The 27,934-nt window shown below is 35.7% G+C and overlaps 1 protein-coding gene across 5 annotated transcripts in view; it reads left to right on the forward strand.

Moving 5' to 3' along the window:
- Positions 1–24,806, forward strand: part of BORCS6 (BLOC-1 related complex subunit 6) — a 93,918-nt gene extending 69,112 nt beyond the window's left edge. For all 5 annotated transcript variants that reach the window (XM_090415742.1, XM_090415750.1, XM_090415727.1 and 2 more), the window contains exons 5-6: positions 2,545–2,621; positions 24,465–24,806. In XM_090415742.1, coding sequence (XP_090271868.1) covers positions 2,545–2,621; positions 24,465–24,519 — 132 coding nt within the window. In that variant the 3' untranslated portion in view covers positions 24,520–24,806. The remainder of the gene's footprint in view (positions 1–2,544; positions 2,622–24,464) is intronic.
- The last annotated feature ends 3,128 nt before the right edge of the window (positions 24,807–27,934 follow it).

A 27,934-nucleotide genomic window follows, 5' to 3' on the forward strand; every position in this document is an offset into this window, starting at 1 on the left:
GAGCTAGATTTTTTTCTCATAGAGCTGTGAGAATGGAACAGCTTGTCTGTTGAAGTAGTAGTGAGTGCATCTAGTGTAAATGAGTTTAAGACAAAATATGTGTGGATCTTATTGTTCTTCAGATAAACATCCAAAAGTCCAAAGTATTCTCAATAGGTTATGAAAACTTTATACTTCATATCAACAATTAGAACAGATGCATTGCATCAGAAGAATCATAGAAGGTTCATGTGATAAAACCTACACTCATTTTAACATTTATAGACTTCAAAAAAGCCTTTGATTCCATTAATAGAGAAGCAATGTTTAAAGTACTCAGCTTCTGTGCTCTACCCTCAAAAATCATACAAGCAATCTCACATCTTATAAAGATTACAATGCTACAGTAATCTTTAAAACAGAAACATCTGAATCCTTTCCGCTGACAACAGGAATCAGTGGCGCACCCAGAGGGGGGGGGCAAGGGGCCCGGGCACACCCCCCCAAAGAAAAGGAAAAAACACTAGAAAAATTTCCAAAAATCTTTTCCTAATTAAAATTCATTTTTTTTTATTTATGTTGTGTGCTACTTATGAATTAGCGATCACTGCAGATGCTCAGTTATAGGTCGTATGCGATGTGTAGTGTGTATTCGCAAAACGTCTACTCAACTCGGCCCCCCCCCAAAGGTTAAATCCTGAGTGCTCTGCCCCCTCCAAGATTAAATCCTGAGTGCGCCACTGACAGGAATCCTGCAAGTTGATGTACTAGTACCTTATTTGTTCTTGGTATGTTTGGACTACATCTTCCAGGTACTATATAAGATGATTCCTTGGTTTTACTATTAGAACATCCACCCACACCATGCAAATAACTGAACTTAGCTTTGTTGACCACATTGTAATTATTGATACAAAACAATTGCACAAAATCATCAATCTACTAAAGGCACAGGCTAAACTTGTTGGTCTGCAGATCAACATCCAAAAGTCCAAAATATTCTTAATAGGTTATGAAAACCTTATACCTCATATCAACAACAGACCCTAGAAAGAGAAAAGGACTTTCAATATCTTGGATTGTACATCAGCAATACAGAAAATGTAAACAGTCTTCTCTGCCCCATATAGAAATCATCATTAAAGACAAAATTAAGACTATACCATGCAACCAGCAGATTCATCTTCTTGTATGGTTCTGAAAACCTGTACATTATTGTCCAGGTTTCAGAACCTTTTTTTTTTTTCCAAGTTTTTTTTTTTTTGGTGCTTATGCACCAAAAAAAAAAAAACTTGTACAACTTGGATGGACTGTGTCACTAACACTGCTAAATCTGGCTAAGCAAGAAGTACTTGTCAATACAGTAAAAAAAATTGCAACTTGAATGGCTTGAGATCTATTCAGACACCCTGAAGTCTCACCCTTTTTAGAATCCCTCATCCTGTACAAACCAGATGTCAGTTGCCATAGAGGAAGACCATGCAAACAATTTTGGCAATACATCTGAGAAACCATCAGTAGACTGAACTGTAAAACTTCATTTGCCATCTACCAGTTAGCTCAAGATAGAGATGTTGAAGACCATAATTTGTAATCTTTAATTTTTGATGTAAATCCCTTTTCATATTGTGAATAAACTATGGTGATGTATGGCCTCCCTCGATGAGTCCTAAAACCTTGACTCTGTGGAGGTCTAATAATATATATATACATATATTTAATTTTATTTTTTCAAGGCCTTGAGCGTCCATATAATTGAATTCTATCATTATCTTTTTGACAGTGCTGTTAGCTAACAAATGGATAAGACTTTATTCCACTGAGTTGGACTTAGACTTTTTCTCAAACATTTTTAATCGACAGTCTTTGAATTTTCGTCTGAAATTATCATTTAATACTGGAGGCTTAGAAAAAAATCATGAAATGCAATAGATCTGATGCAGGTAGGTAGGATCCTCTTATTTGGTTTTATGTCTTTGCTAATGTCATGATATTCAAGATAAAGTACTTTCACCTAACTTGTGAATGCATCCTCTTATGGGCCTAAATAGTTCATTCAGTATCGACATTGCCCCTTAATTCAGACCTGGGTTTGAGTTCCATCTAGGATCCACAGAACCTTTATAAAGGGCTTTCAGCTGAAGGTGAATTAGCCAGTCTCATATGAAGTAGTAAGATTTCCCCTATTGGAAACTCAGTTTTTCATCCTATAAAAGCAAACCAGCAGAACACAGTTTACAGGCATAATAAGCTAATCCCAGAGCCCTAGCTGCTTTGGCCTAATCAGTCAACTAGTCATCCTCTTTATCTTCAACTATAGGTGATTATAACATGAGGTAAAGATGCTTAGAAATTCTCACATGATCGTACAAAATTTCTGAGGAAATGTATTAGAGGTGGATATTGCAGAGTGTTATGTCCCCCTCCTTTTAGATTTTGTTATTAATTATCTTATTAGTTGAAAATATCTTGACATTAATTAAAGTAAAAAATCATCTAAACAATATTACTTTTTTAATTACTTTTAATCTGTGATATTATTTTCTTTTAATACCTTTCTTTCAGTCAATGTATCAATTAATGGCAAAATGTGAAGAGTTGAGTAATTCTATGAAGCCGCTTTACAAGATTTCTGAGGAAGTGTATCCTTTTGGAGTATATGTGATTTAAGTTTTTTTTTTTTTATCATGGTTATTAATGCTTCCATTTGGTTAAATTGAATGATTACAAGCAAGACTTGGTTTTAATATAAAAATTGTAATTTCTGTTCAGTTTTTTTTTCTTTCACTAGGATCAATGTTCCCTCTAAGCTGTGCACATGTGCACAATAGACTTTCAAGATGAATTTAAAATTTATTAATTAAAGAAGTTCCACCTAAATATTAACCTATAAATTCTTTAAAAAATACAGTAACTCGGCAACGCTCAAGCCTATAACCTCACATTTTTTATTACATTCTCGAAGTGGCACAAAACTTATAAATTATTAACAGTAACCTTATTTGATACTAGTGATTTGATGCCAAAGTGAAAGGGGTGTAATTATTAATTATTATTATTATTTGACACCTCCAGGGAGTCCAAAGACTCATCGAGGGAGAGTGTGCCAACAGCATCGAACGATTGGGCCCCTTCCAACTACTAACCGCGCTCAAACTTACTTAACTGAGCCATTAGCAGCAGAGGCTCTACCAATCGACCAACCTTTGCGTAGCATATAGAATGGCGTGCGGTTTGTTTACATCTCAGGCCTGACTCATGGAAAATTCCCAAACGCGATTGGCTGATCAAATTAGTTCAAGATCATGACGAATTAAAACAATGGTTTCATAATTTTAATAAAAATAATTAAATACTTTTAAAAACTTAAATTAGAGTACAATTAAAAATATTGTAGCATTTCAAAATCTCTAATTTTTAAGAGGAATTTTAAAATAGTAGACTAAATAATAACATTCGTGTACATGCATTGAGATACAACTAAGTTAATTAAATCTAGCCTCTAGGCATATCTTTTAGCTCTTGTGTTGCCCTCGGCAATGTTTAGTGTTGGTTCAGCTTTTGCCTTGACAATCTAGAACTAAACAAGATGAGAATTAGTAACGGACTTATTATGAATGTTTAACAAGGTGAGAATTAGTAATGGGAATATTTTATTATGTATGTTTAGAGTTATTTGCAAAGTTAGAAAATTTAATTAAAGGCAATCAGTCACTAGGGTTATCTTTTTTTTTTACTTTATTTCTTACTTCTAATCAGATCAATATTAAATACATATAAAATATTTATGTTAGCTCTGTGATTGATGTCACACAACTTACTTGGTGATGGTAATAATACACACACTTAGAATCCTATCTAGTACAGTGGGTATCATGTTGGCCTCGCATGCGCGAAGTCCCCGGATCGAGTCCTGCTCAAGGCTTGTGAATCGTGATTTCTAACTGTTTACTGGGGAGGCTACTGCCGTGTGTGGGAACACGGTGGGGAGTTGGGGTGACCTGGCTGACGCCCCATTGACACCAGAAGGTAAAGAGTGAATTAAAATTTTTTAACTTTTTTGCTTAAATGATCAGCATGGTGACTTGTATGGGTGCACACATACTTTTCAAAAGAAGGCAAATTTTGCACACACGCAAATTTCTGCGCACACTCACAGCAAAAAATTAGAGGGAACATTGACTAGGATGCTTTTCTTTGAATGATGCTGTTTGTTGAGAACAAGTAGCAACATTAAATATCTTATATCATTATTATTAAAAATATCAATTACAAATATCTTAAGTTATTGAATTTATGTTGCTACTAATCAGTCACTAAACTGAGCAATAACATTAAAGATGTAATAGAAGACTTGGTAAATGCTATCAGGATAAGATATTTTTAAGCCAGTTTCACTCTTGCAGACTATTTCACATCTGACATCAATTTAATGCTGTATGGTCACTCCTATATACCTTATCTGGCTTTGGGAGTGAAGCCTTCTGCTAGAAGAAGTTGCAGGGTTACAGATTTCCTTTCCACAAAGAGTTGGTAGGACAGTCACAAATGTCCATGCCCATGGTGGGATTCAAACACAGCTGGCTGGAGAATGGATATGCTAACCACTCGGCCAATCAGGCATGCAGTCTCACTCTTATAGTTTCACTCTTGAATAGTTTTAATCATGTATCATGGAAGCAGTATTCACTGCACAATCATCATCACCACATTCCTGACATGTATCTTAGGGGATGCAGGATGTTATGATAGTACTACAAGAAAAAGTTAAAGCATTACTAACTTTTGATTGAGAATTTTCTCTTATCTTCCAAGGCTTCAGTTTTTTTTAGATCGTATATTTCTGCCTTCTAAGGCACTTTTTAAAAAGTTGGTCCTTGTTGGGGATCTAAATAGCAGAGTAGGAAATGATTGTGAGACATACAAAAATATTTTGGGAAAATTTGGAGAAAAGAGCAAAGCTAATACTAATGGCAAATACCTGTTGGATTTCTGCTCAGGACATGGAATGGTTATTACTAACACCATGTTCCAACATAAAAATGTGCACAAATTCACATGGAGAGAAGAGGCTAGAAATAAGAAAAGTCTCATTGACTATGTTATTGTTGATAGTGATGTTTTCTCCTTGGTGCAGGACACCAGAGTGTACAGAGGATTTGAAATTGGAAGTGATCACTATTTAGTCTTGAGCAGGATTAAATTGAATTTCATATTGAAAAGAATAACATGTAAGAAAGTTTTAAAGCGAATAAAAGTTGAGCAGCTCTCAGATGTGAACTGTAGACTAAAATACACAAAGATTATTGAAGAAAAAATGAAAGAGTTTGAGAACAGGAATCAAACCTTGGAGATTCAGTGGCAAACTCTGAAGAAAACATTGATTGATTCTGCCAGAGAGGCATGTGGTGAGGTTGTGTGTAAGGATAAAAAAATCAGAACTCCCTGGTGGACACAGGAAGTTAAAGAGGCAGTGAAGGAAAAGAAGAAAGCATATCAAAAATTTCTGTCAAATAAGTCAGCTTGTGCTCTTAGAGAATATAGAGACAAATGCAAGAATGCTAAACACTGTGTAAAACTAGCTAAACAAAAGTCATGGGAGGACTTTGGCAAGAATATAGAAAATAAATATCAAGAAGGTGGCAAAATATTCTGGAGGTTGTTGAAGAAGCTTAGGAATGGAGGAAAGAGTGCTGTAAAAGGAGTTAGAGATGATAAAGGTGACATGAAAACAGGAGAAAAAGATATCCTTGAAGTATGGAGTAATTACTTTGAAAAACTGCTAAATGAAACAAGCAGTGATGACAGCACAGTGGTAAAAAAACACTGACCAGGCATGCAGTCAGAAATACATATCCATACTTGAAGTAGAAAAAGCCATCAAAGGCTTGAAATGTGGAAAGGCAGCAGGAGTAGATGATATTCGACCAGAAATGCTGAAGTATGGTGGTGTAAAAGTCTTACAGTGGCTGCACTGCATAGTTCAGAAAGCCTGGACAGAGGGAAGAATTCCCGATGATTGGAGTAGAGCTCTAATAGCACCCATATATAAAAAGGGAAATAAAACTGAATGTGTGAATTACAGAGGTATTTCCCTACTGAGTGTTCCTGGCAAGATCTATGCAAGTATACTTGAGAAACGGTTGAGAAGAATTGTGGAAGAAAAGCTTGGTGAAGAACAAGCTGGATTTAGGCCAAATAGAGGCTGTCAGGATCAGATCTTCACTTTACGACAAATAGTCGAGAAAGCATGGGAATATAACAAAGATCTGTATTTAAGTTTTGTCGATTTGGAAAAGGCATATGACAAAGTGCCAAGAGAGAAGCTATTCAATACGCTGCAGTTATATGGTGTGAATGGGGCATTATATCAAGCAATACTTAGTCTTTATTTGAGTTGTAAGTCAGCAGTTAGAATTGAAGGAAGTACAGGAAGATGGTTTAATGTTAAATCTGGTGTGAGACAAGGATGTACATTATCCCCTCTGTTATTCGTTATCTATATGGATCACATTATGAAGGAAAGTGGTATTAAACCTGATATCAAAATTGGAGATGTTAATGTCAGCTCTTTGCTTTATGCAGATGATGTTATACTTCTAAATAAATATGCTACAAGTCTGCAAGCTTCTTTGACTAAATTGAATAACTATTGTAATAGATATGGTATGAAGGTCATCAATAAAAAGACAAAGACAGTGAAAATAGGCAGAATCATTGAAAATGTCAACTGTGTTGTGAATGGAGAACCTGTGGAACAAGTAAAACATTTCAGCTACTTAGGCACAATTTTTACTGAAGATGGTAAATTAAATATAGAAATAGACAACAGAATCAGCAAAGCTGGTATGGTGGGAAGTCAATTGAATAAATTCATATGGAATAAGAGAGAAATTAGTCGGAACACTAAATTAGCTGTATACAAGACAGTGTTCAAACCAGTTTTAACTTATGGATCTGAGAGCTGGGTCAGAAGTAAAACACTTGACCAAAGACTAGAGACCGCAGATATGAGAGTCCTGAGAAAGATTAGAGGTGTGAACAGATGGCATCAATGGCAATATCATATTAAAAACGAGGATATTAGGACAGAACTTGACATTGTCAGCATCCAGGAATGCGTTAGCAGAGCTAATCTCAGGTGGTATGGTCACTTAAATAGAATGGGAGAGAAAAGATTAGCAAAACAAGTGTTCTCTTGTTTTGTCAAGAAAGCGACCCAGAGGAAGACCAAGATATAGGTGGATTGATACGGTACAAAGTGCCTTAGATGATAGAAATATAAGATTTGATAATGTTGGAGTCTTGACAACTAACAGACTGATTTGGAGGAAAATTGTAGATAGGAAGTTAGTAATGATGTAATTTTTTCATGTAGTGCTATCATATCCTGTACACCCCTTGAGGGTAAATGGCAGGAATTTGATGATGATGATGATGAAGGCACTTTTTACTGTACCAATTCACCTAGATCTCGATTTTTCTTTGAGTCTTTATCATGCCAACCTGACAAAGAATACTTGTTTTGTTAATTTTTCATCTCCCATTCTGTTTAAGTGACCATACCACCTGAGATTAGTTCTGCTCACACAACTGAATGCTAGCAATCTCAAGTACTGTTTTAATATCCTAATTTTTCATATGATACTGCCATTGATACGATCTTCACTCACTTGATTTTTGATCAATTGTTTCATTTCTAACCCAGTTCTCAAATCCATAAGTTAACATTGGTTTGGACACTGTCTTGTATACATCTAGTTTAGTGTTTTGAATAATTTCTCTCTTTTTCCCAATAAATGTTTTCAGTTGACTTCCTGCCATACCAGTTTTGCTAATTTTGCTGTCATCATCATTAAATTCCTGATATATACCCTCAGGGGGCACACAGGATAATTATGATAGTACTACATGAAAAAATTATATCATTACCAACTTCTGATCAACAATCTTTCTCCATTAATCTGTTATCTGTCAAGAGTTCAACATTATCAGATTTTATTATTCCTGACTTTTAAGGCACATTTTATTCATATACATCTTGGTCTTCCTCTGGGTCTTTTTCCTGCCAACCTGGCAAAGAACACTTGTTTTGCTAACCTTTCCTCTCCCATTCTATTTAAGTGACCATACCACCTGAGATTAGCTCTATTAACACATTCCTGGATGCTAACAATGGCAAGTTCTTTCCTAATATCCTCATTTTGAATGTGATACTGTCATTGATGTTCACTTCACTAATCTTTCTCAGAGCTCCCATATCTATCTCAGTCTTTTATTTCTAACCCACCTCTCAGATCCATATGTTAAATTTGGTTTGAACACCATCTTGTATACATCTAATTTAGTGTTTTGACTAATTTCTTTCTTAGTCCATATAAATTTATTCAGCTATCTAAAATACCAGCTTTTACTAATTCTGTTGTCTATTTCCATATTTAATTTGCCATCTTCACAAAAAATTATGCCTAAATAGCTGAAATGTTTTACTTCTATATGTTTACCATTCAGAATACAGTTGAGGTTTTCAGTGTTTCTTTTTATTGCTGATTTTCATACCAAATTTATTACAACAGTTATTCAATTTGGTCAGGAAATCTTACAGACTTGTGCTGGATTTATTTAAGAGTATAACATCATCTGCATAAAGTAAAGAGTTAAGATTAACATTACCAATTTTGATTATCAGATTTAATACCATTTTCCTTCATAATGTGATCCATATAGATAATAAATAACAATGTAGATAATGTGCATCCTTGTCACACACCTGATTTAACATCAAACCATCTGCCTGTATCTCCTTCAATTCTAACTTCTGTTAAATAGAGACTATGTATTGCTTGATATAATGTCCAGTTTACATCATATAACTGTAAGATTTTGAAGAGTACCTTGTTATATGAATTTCCCAGATCAACAAAACTTAAATACAAATCCTTGTTATATTCCCAAGATTTCTCAGCTATTTGTGTTAAAATGAAAATCCGATCCTGACAACCTCTGTTTGGCCTGAATCCAGCTTATTCATCACCAAGCTTCCCTTCCACAATTGTTCTTAGCTGTTTCTTAAGTATACTTGCATAAATCGTACCACGAACATTTAGTAGAGAAATATCTGTAATTCTCACATTCAGTTTTATTTCCCTTTTTTTATAAATGGGTACTATGAGAGCTCTACTCCAATCTTCTGGAATTTGACTATCTATCCAGGCCTTCTGAATTATGCAATGCAGCCACTGTAAAACTTTTATATCTCCATATTTGAGCATTTCTGGTAGAATATCATCTGTGCTCCAACTGCCTTTCTGCATTTCATGTTTTTGATGACTTTTTCTACTTCAAGTATGGATATACTTGAAGTAGAAAAATGCATTCATCAAAAGAAAGCAAATATGCAACTGCTTGTTTCATTTAGCAGTCTTTCAAAGTAATTACTCCAAAATGTCTAGAATATCTTTATCTTCTGTTTTCATGTCACCTTTATCATCTTCTCTGATTTCTTTTACATTATTTTTTCCTCCATTTCTAAGCTTTTTTCGATAACCTTCAAAACTCTATTGTCTATTTCCATATTTAATTTGCAATCTTCACTAAAAATTATGTCTATGTAGCTGATTTCACTTGTTCTATAAGTTGTCCATTCAAGTGATGTTTTCAATGTTTTTGGCTATTTTCATTTTCTGTGTTTTATTATTGTTAATTTCATACCAAATTTTTCATAACAGTTATTCAATTGTCAGAGAATCCTGCAGACTTGTACTGTATTTATTTAGAAATATAACATGCTCTGCATAAAGTAAAGAGCTGAGATTAATATCTCCAATTGTGATATCAGATTTAGTATCACTTTCCTTCATAATGTCATCCATACAGATGATGAACTAACTCCAGTCCTATCTATAGCTTTGCTGATGACAGTACACTCCATTCCTCCTTTTTCATTTGACAAACCTTATTAGTGCTCGAGTATTAGAATCCTCAAGATCTATCAGGAACCTTAACTGAGATCTCCTAGCTATATCCCAATGGGGCAAGGACAACCTTGTAAATTTTAATGCCATCAAAACTCAGTTCTGTCTGATATCTCACAATAAAGAGCTCGCCTCCCCCCTTACCTTTGGTAATACTGAGATATTCAAACATGATCGGATTTCTCTTCTTGGACCGACTTGCATCTCCGATCTTTCCTGGCACAACCATATTTCAACTATAGCTTCTTCAGCCACCAAAAAACATGGTTTACTTTTTCACACAAGACACTACTTCACATCTTCACAGATGCAACTCTATATAAAGCCCAAATCTGCCTAGCCATTGAATATTGCTACCATATTTGGAGGTGGTGCACCAAAATCCTCTCTAAGATTGCTGGATTCTATCCAGAAGAGAGCAATCCAGCTAATTAATGATCCCTATCTCATAGACATTCAATATTTGCCTTGTGCCTCTTCTACAGATACTTTCATGGACAGTGCTCTGCTGAATTGGCAACTATTATTCCTCCACTCTCCTTCAAAATCATTAAACCAAGAGCCACTTCTAACCAACTCCCTTTTACAGTCCATCTTAAAACTCACTGATCCAATTTCACTTCCTCCTCTTTTATTCCATCTACTTCTGTCCTTTGGAACGGTTTCTCCCACACTACGTTCCCCAAAGAATACAACCTTCAGCTGTTCAAGCAAAATGTGAACAGACTCCTCCTTTCTTCTATTCCTCTTGCCTACACACACACATATGATGCTAGTATGCTATAGGTCTTTCTATAACTTTCTAAGTGGCCTTTTGTGTGTGGACCAGATATAAAAATAATAATAAAAGGAAAAGAATGATAGTGGAGGTAATGTACACTCGTTTCATACCTGATTTAAATCAAGCCATCTTCTCGTACCTCCTCCAATTCCTAATGGCTGACTTACAACTTAAGTATAGATTATGTATTGTTTGATATAATGTATGATTTACACCAAACAACTAGCATTATGAACAGCTTTCCTCTTGACACCTTGTCATATGCCATTTTCAGATCTACAAAACCTAAATACAGAGCCATATTATATTCCTGTGATTTCTGAAATATTTGTCTTAGTGAAAATCTGATCCTGACAATCTCTATTTAGGCTTTATTTTCTTAGCTATTTCTCAAGTATACTTGCATAAATCTTATAAGGAACACTCAGTAAGGAAATGCATCTGTAATTCTCACTCGATTTTATTTCCCTTTTTATAGATGGGTACTAGGGGAGAACTCTACTAGAATTTTATTAGAATTAATTTTACTACGATCATCTGCAATTCTCATGAAGCCTTCTGAATTATGCAGTGCAACACTGTTCAATTTCATACCTTCATAAGCTTTTCTTAAGTTTTTGTAGGCATTTATACTTCAAGTGCTGATATGTATTCCTGATTGCAATCCTATTCAATATTTTATACAACCATACTGTCACTGCTTGTTTTATTTAGCAATCTTTCAAAGTATTTATTCCAGACATCTTAGAATATTTTTATCTTCAATTGTCATGTCACCTTTATTATCTCTGATTCCTTTACAGCACTCTTTCTCCATTTCTAGCCTCCAGAATATTTTGCCACCATCCTGATATTTAATTTCTACAATCTTACATAAGTTTTCTCATTACTTTTGTTTAGTTAGTTTCACAAAGTACTTTCAACTTCTTTTTCTTGTCTGCCTCTTCAATTTCCTGAGTTCATCATTCAGTCCTTTATTTTCTTGCAGACCTCATGCCTCTCTAGCTAAACCAATCACTGTTTTCTTCAGTGCTTAAAAGTCGAAGCTGTGTAACTGTAGTCTTTTGAGGAATGTGGAGAACTGACCAGTGCTTCTGACCTGAGGTGAGGATTAAACATTAGGTCAGAAGGATTGATTTAGCTAGAGAGGCATGTAGTGAGGTCTGCAAAGGTAGAAAAATAAAGGACTGCACGATGAACTCAGGAAATTGAAGAGACAGACAAGAAAAAGAAGGAAGCATATTCAAAGTTCATGCAAGTAAGTCAGCTTCTGCTCTTAGAGAATACTGACAAAAATGTAAGAAAGCAAAATACTTTGTGAAACTAACTAAACAAAAACAATTAGAAACTTAAGTAAGATTGTAGAAAATAAATATCAGGAAGGTGGCAAAATATTCTGGAAGCTAGAAATGGAGAAAGAATGCTGTAAAGGATTCTTTCTCCATCACCCTGTCAGGTATTTATCCTGATATTGAACGAGCAAGGATGGGCTGGCAATTTGGGATTTAGCTGACCAAATTGTATTCTTATTGGCTTAAATCATAATGCAAAATAATGGTACATTATGATGTATGCTTTCTAACTGGAATTTTGATAAACAAGACTTAATTTTGAAAGTTTTCTTTCTAAAATTAAGAAAGTAAAATTTTAGAAAGTAAACTTTCTAAAACCTATCCATGTGCATTTAATTTTTAAAATGCATAATCATCTAAATGCAGTTATGTGTAGGTGGCATGTTTGCAAGTCTCTCACCTCTCTCTCTCTGCATGTCCCACTTCTCTTTATCTCTTCCTAATAAATAGAATGGACCACAACCCAAAGAAATGCGATTTAACCTGATCACAAAAATTCTCCCACAAAAAAATAGTTAAAAAAAACTCATTAAAAAAAAAAAAAATCCAACTATAACAAACATCAACAATCCAACCAAAAGAATCATAGAAAACAACAGAAATCTAATCAAACAACTCACCAACATTAATTATTACCAAAAAAAGTTTCCACATCCAATTCACCAACATTGTGGCCTTAACAGCAATATAAACAATGTGCACCACTTAGTCATCTAAACCAGGAGTATTATTCCTGGTTCAGAACCCCAACTAGCAACCTCAACAGCCATTGTCCACCTCAACCCCAATCTACATATTATACAGCTTTTTCTGCCACAAGGGCAGCACTCGTGCATTCATCAGACTGCAAATCCTTGAATTCCCCCACTGTTTGATCTACTTTGGCTCAAAATTTCTCTACCAAATCAACCTGCCCTTTTCATATGCTAATTCTATTGCTCTCCAAAACTCTATGAACTACTCTAACCTTTAACGTGTAGACAGACTTATGTGTTTGTCGTACATGTTGTTTATTTTTTAATGGTATAGAACACAGAAAAATAAGTAAATAATTAATTTATTAACTTACTGCTGATATTTTGCTGGTGTTATAACCAGCATCTTCAGAGCACAAAAACACAGTTTGTCACAATACACGAGACTATAACAACATGGTGTAATCAACGGACTAGTTAAACAAAATTGTAGCAGCAACACAATAACGATAGAGGGCGCCAAAATCAGGACTCTAGTCTTTGTGTTGCTGCTACAATTTTGTTTAACTAGTCCATTGATTACACCATGTTATAGTCTTGCGTATTGTGACAAACTGTTTTTGTGCTCTGAAGATGCTGGTTATAACACCAGCGAAATATCAGCAGTAAGTTAATAAATTAATTAATTATTTATTTTTCAGTGTTCTCATCATCATCATCATCATCATCATCAAATTCCTGCCATGTACCCTCAAGGGGTGTACAGGATATGATAGTACTACATGAAAAAATTACATCATTACTAACTTCCTATCTACAATTTTCCTCCAAATCAGTCTGTTACTTGTCAAGACTCCAACATTATCAGCTCTTATATTTCTATCATCTAAGGCACTTTGTACCGTATCAATCCACCTATATCTTGGTCTTCCTCTGGGTCGCTTTCCTGACAACCTGGCAGAGAACACTTGTTTGGCTAATCTTTTCTCTCCCATTCTATTTAAGTGACCATACCACCTGAGATTAGCTCTGCTAACGCATTCCTGGATGCTGACAATGTCAAGTTCTGTCCTAATATCCTCGTTTTTAATATGATATTGCCATTGATGCCATCTGTTCACACCTCTAATCTTTCTCAGGACTCTCATATCTGCGGTCTCTAGTCTTTGGTCAAGTGTTTTACTTCTGACCCAGCTCTCGGATCCATAAGTTAAAACTGGTTTGAACACTGTCTTGTATACAGCTAATTTAGTGTTCCGACTAATTTCTCTCTTATTCCATATGAATTTATTCAATTGACTTCCCACCATACCAGCTTTGCTGATTCTGTTGTCTATTTCTATATTGAATTTACCATCTTCAGTAAAAATCGTGCCTAAGTAGCTGAAATGTTTTACTTGTTCCACAGGTTCTCCATTCACAACACAGTTGATATTTTCAATGATTCTGCCTATTTTCATTGTCTTTGTCTTTTTATTGCTGACCTTCATACCATATCTATTACAACAGTTATTCAATTTAGTCAAAGAAGCTTGCAGACTTGTAGCGGATTGATTTAGAAGTATAACATCATCCGCATAAAGCAAAGAGCTGACATTAACATCTCCAATTTTGATATCAGGTTTAATACCACTTTCCTTCATAATGTGATCCATATAGATAATGAATAACAGAGGGGATAATGTACATCATTGTCTCACACCAGATTTCACATTAAACCATCTTCCTCTACTTCCTTCAATTCTAACTGCTGACTTACAACTCAAATAAAGACTAAGTATTGCTTGATATAATTCCCCATTCACACCATATAACTGCAGCGTATTGAATAGCTTCTCTCTTGGCACTTTGTCATATGCCTTTTCCAAATCAACAAAACTTAAATACAGATCTTTGTTATATTCCCATGCTTTCTCGACTATTTGTCGTAAAGTGAAGATCTGATCCTGACAGCCTCTATTTGGCCTAAATCCAGCTTGTTCTTCACCAAGCTTTTCTTCCACAATTCTTCTCAACCGTTTCTCAAGTATACTTGCATAGATCTTGCCAGGAACACTCAGTAGGGAAATACCTCTGTAATTCTCACATTCAGTTTTATTTCCCTTTTTATATATGGGTACTATGAGAGCTCTACTCCAATCATCGGGAATTCGTCCCTCTGTCCAGGCTTTCTGAACTATGCAGTGCAGCCACTGTAAGACTTTTATACCACCATACTTCAGCATTTCTGGTCGAATATCATCTACTCCTGCTGCCTTTCCACATTTCAAGCCTTTGATGGCTTTTTCTACTTCAAGTATGGATATGTATTCCTGACTGCATGCCTGGTCAGTGTTTTTTACCACTGTGCTGTCATCACTGCTTGTTTCATTTAGCAGTTTTTCAAAGTAATTACTCCATACTTCAAGGATATCTTTTTCTCCTGTTTTCATGTCACCTTTATCATCTCTAACTCCTTTTACAGCACTCTTTCCTCCATTCCTAAGCTTCTTCAACAACCTCCAGAATATTTTGCCACCTTCTTGATATTTATTTTCTATACTCTTGCCAAAGTCCTCCCATGACTTTTGTTTAGCTAGTTTTACACACTGTTTAGCTTTCTTGCATTTGTCTCTATATTCTCTAAGAGCACAAGCTGACTTATTTGACAGGAAGTTTTGATATGCTTTCTTCTTTTCCTTCACTGCCTCTTTAACTTCCTGTCTCCACCAGGGAGTTCTAATTTTTTTATCCTTACACACAACCTCACCACATGCCTCTCTGGCAGAATCAATCAATGTTTTCTTCAGAGTTTGCCACTGAATCTCCAAGGTTTGATTCCTGTTCTCAAACTCTTTCATTTTTTCTTCAATAATCTTTGTGTATTTTAGTCTACAGTTCACATCTGAGAGCTGCTCAACTTTTATTCGCTTTAAAACTTTCTTACATGTTATTCTTTTCAATACGAAATTCAATTTTATCCTGCTCAAGACTAAATAGTGATCACTTCCAATTTCAAATCCTCTGTACACTCTGGTGTCCTGCACCAGGGAGAAAACATCACTATCAACAATAACATAGTCAATGAGGCTTTTCTTATTCCTTGCCTCTTCTCTCCATGTGAATTTGTGCACATTTTTATGTTGGAACATGGTGTTAGTAATAACCAGTCCATGTCCTGAGCAGAAATCCAACAGGTATTTGCCATTAGTATTAGCTTTGCTCTTTTCTCCAAATTTTCCCAAAATATTTTTGTATGTCTCACAATCATTTCCTACTCTGCTATTTAGATCCCCAACAAGGACCAACTTTTCGTTTTTCATTGTATCAGTTGCTTTTTCTAAAGCATCAAAAAATTCCTCCACTTCTACCTTAGTAGAACCTTCTGTGGGACCATAGGCACAAATAAGTCTCATTGTCCAGTTCCCCATTCTCATATTTGCCCACATTACTCTACTTGAGACTGATTGCCATTCAAGAAGATTAGCCTCGTATTTTGTGTTGAATACTATGGCTACTCCTTCTTTTCCTTGATTGTCATTGCCTGAATATAACATTTTGTATTTATTGCTCAGAAAGATCTCACCAGTTTTGGTCTTTTTTGTTTCAGTCACCCCTATTATGTCGATCTGGTACTTATCTAATTCCTCAGCTAGCTCCATTTCTTTGCCATTCAGGCTTCTTACATTGATAGTACCGATCTTTAACTCTGGTGAAGTTGAGTTGGGGTTTGTTTTCAGATTTGTTCCAGTAGCTGACTTTTCGCTGTTCACCCTGGTTCCCTGGCGAAAACAACGGGGGCCTTCTTTAACCGGGCGACGCCCCAGCCGGCATGAAATTTTGTCATGTTGTACCATCATTTTTTATTTTGGTTTAACCAATAAGAATACAATTTGGTCGGCTAAATCCCAAATTGCCAGCCCATCCTCGTCCGTTCAGTATCAAAGTAGATACCCAACAGGGTGCACCACGAGAAGGTGAGGATTGGACATTAGGTCAGAAGCCCTGGTCGGTTCTCCGCATTCCTTTAAAGGCTATGTGGAGGTCTCCTCTCAGTTATACAGCTTTGACCCTTAAGCCATTAAAAAATAAACAACATACTCTAACCTTTTCAACTATCTCTGTTCTGTTGCTAAAACTCAATTTTCTGCAGTCAAAATACCCCAATAGTGAGGTCATCCTTCTTGGGGACTCCAATGTTCACAACTCACATTGGCTCCCCTTTTCCAGTTTCACCTATCAAGCATGCAGAGATGGTGAGGTGTTTGTCCTCAGCAATGACCTATCTTGGATCATCAATCTTCCAACCTGAATACCTGACAATCCTCCTTTCAAATTGCCAACACACTTGACTATTTCTTAACAAGCTCCCCTTTCAAATATACTGTGGATGTGAGTTCTCCTCTTGGTAACTTGGATCACAGCCTCATACATGTCTCTTTTGCCACAGAACAACTTTCACCCAAGAGCTCACAGTCTCGTGTCCTTCAGCACTACAAGAGCCAAATGGGACGACCTCCATGACTTCTATTCCTCCTTCCTATTATCTGACTACTGCTTCAGTTCTGATCCAAACACTTGCTCAGACCGAATAACAGAAATCATCGTCACAGGACCGAAGGCTTTCATCCCTCATTCCACTCCAAACTCACCCACTGTCTAAGCCTTGGTTCTCAAAAAAGTGTGCCAATGCTGTAAAAGAAAAAAACCTCTGCTTACCATGAATGGCTCAAGACCAAAACTCCAACTGTCCACTCTGCCTACATTGCAACTCACAACAGTTGTAAAAGGATCATGACCAAGTCCAAGTCAGGCTTTGAAAGGGCCAAATGCTGCAAACTAGCCTTCTGCCCAAATGGCAGTTACTACTTCTAGTCCCTTGCCAAGGCCATTGGGTGCAACTTCCGTCCATTGAGGCACTCTCACATCTGGGTGGTACTGTAGTTTTCTCACCTAAAGACAAAGCCAACATACTGGCATCACTTTTCTCTTCTAATTCCTGCATTGAAGACTGGGGAAAAGTTCTCTCCACTCTACCAGGAATGGCTCCCTTCATGTTGCTCATAGTCTACGGACAAAAAGAAATCCAAAGAATCCTAAATAATTTGGACACAAACAAGGCATGTGGTCCTAATGGTATCCCACTTATTGTGCCCCAGAACTAACACCTATTCTGTATCACCTCTTCAATGTATCCTATTCATCTGGCATCTACTCTACAATATGGAAACAGGTCCACATCCAGTCCACTTCAAAGAAAGGTGATAAAATTCAACCAATACACTACTCTCCAGTTGTTCTTACTTCTGTTCTCTTTAAAATTATGGAGAAGGTCATGCACGACCAACTCTTAAACTACCTAGAGTCACAGCAACCAATCAGTAACCATCAGTATGGATTCTACCACTCACGATCTACAGCTAATCTTCTTGCTTACACCACTCACCTCTGAACTCAGGCCATAAAGAAATTTGGCCTGAGTCCAGAGGTGAGTGGTGGAACTCACATGGTTGCCCACGACATTTCAAAAGCATTCGATTGGGTTTGGCACAGGGGTCTACTTAACAAACTGCCATACTATGGTGTGCCTTCTTCACTCTGCAACCGGATTGCCAACTTTCTCACTGATTGCTCACTACATGTCATGGTGGATAGTTTACTCTCCTCAAATTTTCCCACCAATGCAGGAGTACCCCCATAGTTCTGTTCTTTTACCCACTCTCTTCCTTTTGTATATAAATGACCTGCTCTCTCTCTCTCTCTCTCTCTGATTTCCACTTCTATCCACACCATGCTCCACCATAGCAAATTTAAAAAGGAAAGACTGTTTTTAGAATCTGCAGCAGCACTCAGAAATCAACCGATTTTAAATAAATACCAATGCATAAAACTTCCCAAAATTTGGGAATTGTTAATTGTCAGAGGTCCCACTTTACATCCTAGGCCTACTAATGCTCATAGAGGGGTCACCACCTAAATAGGACTTTAGAGTCTCTCACGCATTTCATTTAGTATTGTGTTGTCTTTGTGTGTGTTATAAAAGTTATTTGTAATCCCTGAAGATGTCTCAGTGACAGAGACAAAATACTGGAAACATTAAAATTAGTTTTAATCTTTTCCTAGTGCTGTAAATATTCCATTAAACCTCCAACACGATTAAGAAACATGTCCATCAACAGCTGTTTGAAACTGGTAGAAAAATGTAAAAGCTATTATGAGAGGTATTAAAGAATGATTAATAACTTGTTAGTATTTATTGACTGCTTGAATGATACAAAACACGAATAATTGACAAAGAATAATTACAGTTCATAATAGATGTTCAAAAATTCCACTACCAACCTCAATGCACTCGACTACTCTTGTGATAATAGTACATGTTCTTTTAAGGCCGCTTTGACATTCTTTTAAGAGGACAACATTATCCATAATGCAAGCAATCAATTCATCTCTTGTATTTACTTTGTATACTTTGCTTTTCATCCATGCCCACAGACAAAATTTAAGGGAGTGAGGTCTTGGAGATCTTAATGGCCAATGAACAAGACCACCATGGCTGATCTATTGTTCAGGGAAAGTTTGATTTAGATATTTTGTCACCTGACAGCTATAGTGTGCAGAGCTCCGTCATGCTGAAAGAACCTACCAATCCTTATAGTCAATGGAACATCTTTAAATAATAGTTAAAGTTAGTTTTGCAGAAATTGTAGATAATTTGGTCCTGTAAGACAATTTGGTATCACAACAGGCCCAATCAAGTGATTATTGATCATACCACACTACATGTTTACAGAGAATTGACTGACTTCATCTCTTGGGAGAAGTTGTTATGCAAATTGGATACAGACCTTGCTCACGTAATGTTCGCCCTTACTCTTGTATGCGGAACACTGATATGTGCAGGTATAATTTTCCTGTACATTTAGTGTTTGTTGATTTTGAAGAAACCTTTGATTCTCTATATCATTTAGAAATAATAAAGAGCTTAAAACAATGAGACATTCCAATAAAGTATACCTGATTATTAAAAACTGTATATCAACCTCAACAGCTAGTATACAACTAGAACATCGGGGAAAGGAATTTTGGTGGGAGTAGAGTAAGACAAGAAAATCTTATATCACCAAATTGTTTTCTGTTAGATTAGAAGTCTTTAAGAACATCTCATGGGAAAACCATGGAATTAGCATTAATGGAAAAAATCTCGATCACTCATGTTTTGCAGATAACATTGTTCTTTTATAAAAATAAAGAACCTCAGGAAATGCTAAATGACTTTGATAGAGAAAGCAGGAAAAACAGGTTTAAAGATTGATCTAACTAAAACCAAACTGATGACAGGCAGATCATACCGAACTAAAATTAACAGATAATTGTATTGAAATTGTGGAGGACTATTTTTACCTTGGTCAGTTAGTTAGTTTTAAGGAAAAATAAGATAGAGAAATAAATAGAAGAATTACAGAAGGAAACAAAGCCCTGTATAAAGATTACTTGTTAAGAGATTTATCTATATGACTAAAAAGAAAGCTCTTTAATATATGTGTTATTCCAGTGTTTAAATATGGAAGTGAGACATGGACAACAACCAAAAAACAGGAACACAAATTGTGTGTGGCCCAGCCTTGGAGAGAAGAATATTCCACATAGTAAAAAGGAATAGAATAAGAAATACTAGAATTAGAGATATGATCATCATCATCAAATTCCTGACTTTTACCCTCAAGGGGTATACAGGCTATCATAGTACTACATGAAAAATTTACATCATTACTAACTTCCTACCTACAATTTTCTGCCAAATCAATCTGTTACCTGTTACGTGTCCTTCAGCACTACAAGAGTGCCAAATGGGACGACCTCCATGACTTCTATTCCTCCTTCCTATTATCTGACTACTGCTTCAGTTCTGATCCAAACACTTGCTCAGACCGAATAACAGAAATCATCGTCACAGGACTGAAGGCTTTCATCCCTTTCCACTCCAAACTCACCCACTGTCTAAGCCTTGGTTCTCAAAAAAGTGTGCCAATGCTGTAAAAGAAAAAACCTCTGCTTACCATGAATGGCTCAAGACCAAAACTCCAACTGTCCACTCTGCCTACATTGCAACTCACAACAGTTGTAAAAGAATCATGACCAAGTCCAAGTCAGGCTTTGAAAGGGCCAAATGCTGCAAACTAGCCTTCTGCTACAACATTGTCAGATCTTATATTTCTATCTTCCAAGGCACTTTTTACCATATCAATCCACCTATATCTTGGTTTTCCTCTGGGTCTTTTTCCTGCCACCCTGGCAAAGAACACTTGTTTTGCTAATTTTTCCTCTCCCATTCTGTTTAAGTGACCATACCACCTGAGATTAGCTCTGCTAACACATATTAGCATCCAGGCAAGTTCTTTCCTAATATCCTCGTTTTTAATATGATATTGCCATTGATGTCATCTGTTCACGCCCCTAATCTTTCTCAGGACTCTCATATCTGCGGTCTCTAGTTTTTGGTCAAGTGTTTTACTTCTGACCCAGCTCTCAGATCCATAATTTAAAATTGGTTTAAACACTGTCTTGTATACAGCTAATTTAGTGTTTTGACTAATTTCTGTCTTATTCCATATAAATTTATTCAGTTGACTTTCTACCATACCGGCTTTGTTGATTCTGTTGTCTATTTCTATATTTAATTTACCATCTTCACTAAAAATCGTTCCTAAGTAGCTGAAATGTTTTACTTGTTCTATAGGTTCTCCATTCACAATGCAGCTGATATTTTCAATGTTTCTGCCTATTTTCATTATCTTTGTCTTGCTATTGATGAAAAACATGAGTTTCTGGGTGAAAAAACCCTCTACCTCCATATGAGACCGGCTATCTCAGCTTTCGTCGAAAGCAGAACAACTTGCATCTGTAGATTGTTAATAAAATTCATATGTCGTTTTGAACTTACAATTTGCATTAAAAAAAGGAAAAAAAAAGCTGATCATAAAACATGATTTATAGGCATCATGCATTATTGTCTTGGTTGTTTTTAATTATTAACTAATTTATAATAAAAACACAAGGCTAAAATGTATATATCTGATTCTTAGTAGTGACTGGTTAAACTACAACTGAATAGACAACACATCTGATGTATTCACTTGTAGCATAATTAATTAGTCATAATTTTAAAATTTTTCTGTAACTTGTCTGATTTTATATTTAGATGGTGGGTGGTCCTCTAGAACAGTGGTTCCCAACCTTTTTCCACTTGTATATCCCATTTTAAATTTTAAACCTATTTCTATAAATTGTACCCCTTGCTTTTAAAATAGCTGTTTTTAAATACTGACAATTTTGTTCAGTGCCTATCTTAATGTAAAATAGTGGAAATGAGGTAATGAGTTGGGAAAGGAAAATCACTACACTAAAAGTACAAACCACAGATTTAATTTTACAATATTCATAACACAGAAATAAGTATAGCTTCATGTTAAATATTGATAAAGATCAAGTATTTAACAAACTTTTGATTTATTATTATTAATAATATTTATTTGTGTTATCTGAAAAGTTTGTATTACATTGGTATACAGATCACTAGCCGATCAAAACATTGTTGGTGAGATCGTTGAGCTTGCTTTGATGCACTTAGTTTCTTGAAATCAGGCTCAAAAGATGCAAGATACAGTCTTAAATCCAGACTTACATTAAGCTTGTTGCAGTACTTATTTTTTATGAAGGTGTAAGAAGAAAAAGCTCTCTCCACTCTCTCTCTTCAGTATTAGTAAATGGCAAGAGGTATTTTAGTAACTGAGCTGTTCATATTCCTCACTGACATCTACCCAGAAAGTAATAAGATGCTTTCTTTTAAAATCAGAATTTAAAGAAGAATCGGTTGAAAGTTCGATTAGCTGCTCTTTTTCATCGATAGTTTAACTTCTTTGAAGAATTCTTCATCGAAGGGATCTGCAATCCAATTGTTTTCTTTTCCACGTTGAGGGAAGTATTTATAAAAGGACACTTTGAGACCTTCCAAGTGACTTAAAATATTCTCTTTCACGTTTTGGGATAGGTGCAAGTCATTCTAAGATTAGAAGTTGTGCAGAGTTTCAAAAACCTCAGGCTAAACTCTTTCAATACACGCTTTCCAAAAGTCCAGTTTTTTAATCATTGACTAAATTTTGTCAGTTACTTTGAGCTGTTTTGAAGTCCCAAGTTGAGTTTGTTTATTTCTAGAAAAATATCTGATAAATATGCAAGACTTTGAAGCCAATCACTGTCATGAAACTTTGAAGCAAGATGGAAACAATGGTCTTCAAAAAACACCTGGATTTCATATCTAAGTTCAGACAGCCGTGTAAGTACTTTACCACGAGATAGCCACATTACTTTTGCATACGGAGGTAAGGTTAGACTGTTCATTTCTTCACACAGCACTTTAAACAAATCTGGAGTTTCGTGGTTGTGACTTAATAAAATTTACAACTTTTACAGTCTCATCAAGAATGTCTTTCAATTCACTAGGAAGAGGCTTGGATGCAAGAGTGTATGAATGCAGCAGTGACTCTATGGTACACGGGGAACTACTTTAACATGGCTGCGTAGGCCTGTAAAACAACCTGACATAGACTTGGCTATGTCAGTGCATACACCACAACAATTTGATCAACTAATGTCCTTTTCAATGAAATAACCATCGATCACACTAAAAATATCTTTGCCTGTGGTATGTTCTGTCAATGGGTAACAAAGCAACAGATTTTCCTCAATTTCATTTTTTGTCAAGTACCTCGCAATGAAGAGCAAAATAGATAAATCAGCAACATCTACAGTTTCATCGACCTGGATGGAAAAGAATTTACTTTTTTTAATTCTATCTACTACTGCAGCTGCATCACTGCATCGTCAGACATATCCTGAATTCTTCGAGACATTGTATTGTTTGAAAAAGAGATAGTATCGATTTTGCAGACATGTTCTTCCCCAAACATACAAAAAATGGCATCCTTAATAAGGAGAAATTAAATCTTCAGCAATGGTGTGGTTTTTACAACATTTAGCTATGTGATACGGTAGGAAGCTTCATCTGCATTCTCATTGTCTTTCTTTCCTGACGTCTCCTCATCTTATCATTACATATAAAGTTACATTTGGGTGCTTTTCTAAGCACTGAAAATAATGTATTTCTTTGTTTTTATACATTGGATGTTTAGTTTCTAAATGTCGCATGAGTAGAGAGGGTTTCATGCAACCGTTGGATAATACTTCCCCACACACAACACACAAAAGGTTAAGACAGTCAACATCCTCTACAAATGAAAACCCATATTTAATATACTCTTCACAGTATTTCCTTTTCTTCTGTGTAGTACCAGAAGAAGAGTGGTTTGGGGGAAGGGTTCAGAGCCACGCCCTCACCAATCATCATTCGTTAATGTGAGCTAGTTTTGAAGTGTCTCCATTAGCGGTGATTCAAACTTAATATTTATTGTTCCATAACTAACATTTCGCATTTTGTTTACTTTACTTGTTTTTCCGCCATTACTGATTATTTTTCATGTACCCCCTGTGGGTACGTGTACCACCGGTTGGGAATCGATGCTCTAGAAGGACAAAACTATTGAAATTGTTTTGAATCTCTCTCCTTTTCATGTGTTAATAAAGATTTCTTTTCCCATGTCTGTAGTTATATTTACTGTTGACAAATTCCTTAATTATTGACCAGAAAAGAAATTAAGAGGCTCCTTGATCATTTTGAGAACATTGTTGAATATAAATAATTGCCAACAGATGTTACTATGTGCTTTAAGCCTCCTTTTCTTCTGTAAATAGAAATGCACCTTCTATGGGTACATTTACAACTAACTACTCACTCCTCAGTTACTGTTTGTTTTTTAGTTAATTATATAATTAATTTTATGTGAATATGTTGTATTTTGTATTGTAAAGGCAGTTGTTTTTAATGTGGTGCTATTTTGACAAATTAGTGGTGTATAAATTTTTTAAAAATGAAATGTAATTACAAACATTTTTGTACAGAAGTATTAAAACTTATTTAATTGCAGTGTTCTGTGCTATTTTATTGAAATCAAGTTTATAAGCGTGTCACATCAAAAGTGATACTTACTTTGTACCTGTCATATGGGAAGGTTACCATTTTGAGAAAGCTTGGATGATTCGGTTTTAAATGTTGTTATTGTGGATCTACTGTGAAAATTGGCAGTCATGCTTCTCATTGATTAATCATTTTTATTTTAAATTTTCCTCTATTGAACAATGTTTATGAAGAAAGCATTTCATATATCATGGGTCTTCTGTTTATGCAATATCTATTCCTAAGACCCTGGCATAACCATATCACTTAAATAGAACAGGAATTTGTTCATTTAACTAGTTGTCAAGTAAGGAGGGATGTTCTACAGAAAATCTATAAATGACACAACTTTTTTCCCTTATATCTCCCCCCCCCCCCCAAAAAAAAAGTTATTTTGGAGATTACATTAATATTCTGAATTATCACTTTATATTAATAAAAATTGGTTATTGTCATTAATTAGGTGCTGATACCCAAAAACTTTACTGGCAATGTCATGAGAAGAACATTATTTAATATTTTTATAAACATGTTCATGCTGAGACATGCTTCAAGCAATACTAGTGCGATATATGGTACAACATACACAGCCTGGTGTGAACTTGTTAATTTCCACTTATAATCTATTAATAATTCACTAACAGTAACTTACAAAAGTATGTAATTATAAGTCTCTAATTAAATTTATGAAATACTATCAAAATTAAGTGATAGTAAAACAAAAATAAAGTGTCCGCACGGTTAGCCTAGTGGCTTTGCGCTTCACAACCATATGCCTGGGGAAGGAGTGTCCTGGGTTCGATTCCTGTCGCTGGCATGAGGAGCTTAAGGATCTTCCTCAGCCATAGCCAAGTTAGCCGGTCTTGGGCATAGACAGCGGGGTTTTTTCCCACAGTTTATCTGGGGTTTTTCATCCCACGGATCTACAGCCATAAATACTTAACCCCCCCCCATGAGGGGGCTCAACTCGCCCCCATGGGGATGGGGAGAAAAGGGAGGAAACTCCATATGAAGCAATAAATGAAATATATGGGCACTTTTTTTTCAAAATCAGTTTAGCACAAGAGGCTAAAGACAAAAACTGAACATTTAACAGATTACATGGAAACTGCATGAAAGGTAAGTCCTTGTAAGTACCTTGGCTTGATATTGAATGTAAGTGCGTAACTTCAAGTTAGTCATGCAGATAAATGACAATATGCTAAAAAATGTCATGCTGTGAAGTTTGGAACAGCATACACCAAACAGGTGCAACAGAAAATGCACCTATATAGGTTCAGTCAGTAATAAAGATGCCCCATCCCAGCTGGAAGTTCTCACATCCCATCTTAAGATAGAATGCAATTTTGTGGTAGGAGAACATGCACAATTGGTAGACTGATAGCAGTATAGCTAAAATTAATGATTTTTTGATAATAAGCCAACTCTTATCTGTGAGATGTCATCTTTAGGATAACATGGACTATTTTGCCAAATGAGCAAGAGCAGTTTTTGAACAGTGAGTTTTGCATTACATAATTTTAATCCCAAAACCAGAAAAACCAAAAAAGCAGTTCCTTCAGAACTACCACCTAATCAGCCCACTCTCCTACCCCTAGGAAAAAATTGCCAATGAAGTAATATTAACAAGATAGGAAAAAATTTACCTAATGAGCAGTTTGGCTTCTGCAAGAATCACTCTACTGTGCAATAAATCAGAATTGTAGAACAAATCAGTGTAGGATACAATGGGAGAGAGCACACCAGTGTCATCTTTCTTGACATTGCAAAGGCATCTTTATAAACTAATTGATATCAATCTCTCACTAAGCCTGACCAGATTTATTGTTTCTTATCTTGAGGATTGGAAGCTTCATGTGAAACTACATGGAATCAGATAATCTAAATGTAGGATTACAGCAATCAGTAGTGAACCCTGGGGAACTCCTGTCACCTTTACTCTTTGCCATCTATATGGCTGACATCCCTTGCACAGCCATCACAACAGTGGCTCTGTACATTTTTATACAGAGACCATAAAAATGACACCATAACACTGGCATATCCCTAAGGCCAAGATAGGTAACTGCTATCTCAGAATTAGAGCAGTGGTTCAGGAGAGGTACCTCGATGTCAATGCAGACAAGAGTGCTCTGCCGTCTTCTTTACAAGAAAATGCCCCCCCCCCCCAAAAAAAAAGGTGAGGTAATCATGTTTGACACCTCTATCTCCAGGCAGCCAGTCACCAAATACTTAAGGATACAGCTAGACAAAGGACTCCACTTTGCATCCCATGTAGATTCCACCTGATCAAAAGCAAAAGGACAACTTTGCCCATTACTAAACCGATACAGTTGGCTGGGCATGGAAAACAAACTGTTCATATACAAAATGATGAACCAGATTGCCAAGCTGGGGAGACATGACAGATTCAAACATCAAAAAAATAGAAATCATATAAAACAGGTACATCTGCATGCTGTTCATTAGGAATGCAATTAGGAACGAGAAGCCAACATTCCAAATATTGGAGTTTTGAGAGATTGATTAATTTGTCAGATGGATTGGAAGTTAGTAATGATATAACTTTTTCATGTAGTTCTGTCCAAATATCTTCTGAGGGTACATGCCAGGAATTTGACGATGATTATTATTACAGCAGTCTACAAATGTTTGTTCAAGTAAACATCAACATGACAGATTCTGGTTGGTGGTGAACTATTTATGTTAAATCATGACTTGATTTGGCTGTTTTATTTTTTTCTGGCACATTAGCAAATTATAGAATACAGTGCACTGACAGTGTACTCTATAATTTGCTTATAATGTAAATTATAAGTCAAGAGGAATCAGATAAAAGTAAATTTAGCACTTTTGATTTAAATTTAAATCAAAAGTGCTAAATTTGGCTATTAAGCTATATATATAGCTTAATATATATAGTTTAATTAAGCTATATATATATATATATATATATATATATATATATATATATATATATATATGACGGTTAATGCAGGTCACAGTGCTCATGCATAGGCTATAATCATCTTATACATCTTTCAATACAAAGGAGTGTGTAAGATGACTGGTCCATGTGGAGCTGAACAAGAAACCTTCCT

The sequence above is a fragment of the Typopeltis vanoorti genome, chromosome 1, assembly GCF_054136105.1.
Source record: "Typopeltis vanoorti isolate ZY-2024b chromosome 1, IOZ_Tvanoo_1.0, whole genome shotgun sequence".
Lineage (NCBI taxonomy): Eukaryota > Metazoa > Arthropoda > Arachnida > Uropygi > Thelyphonidae > Typopeltis > Typopeltis vanoorti.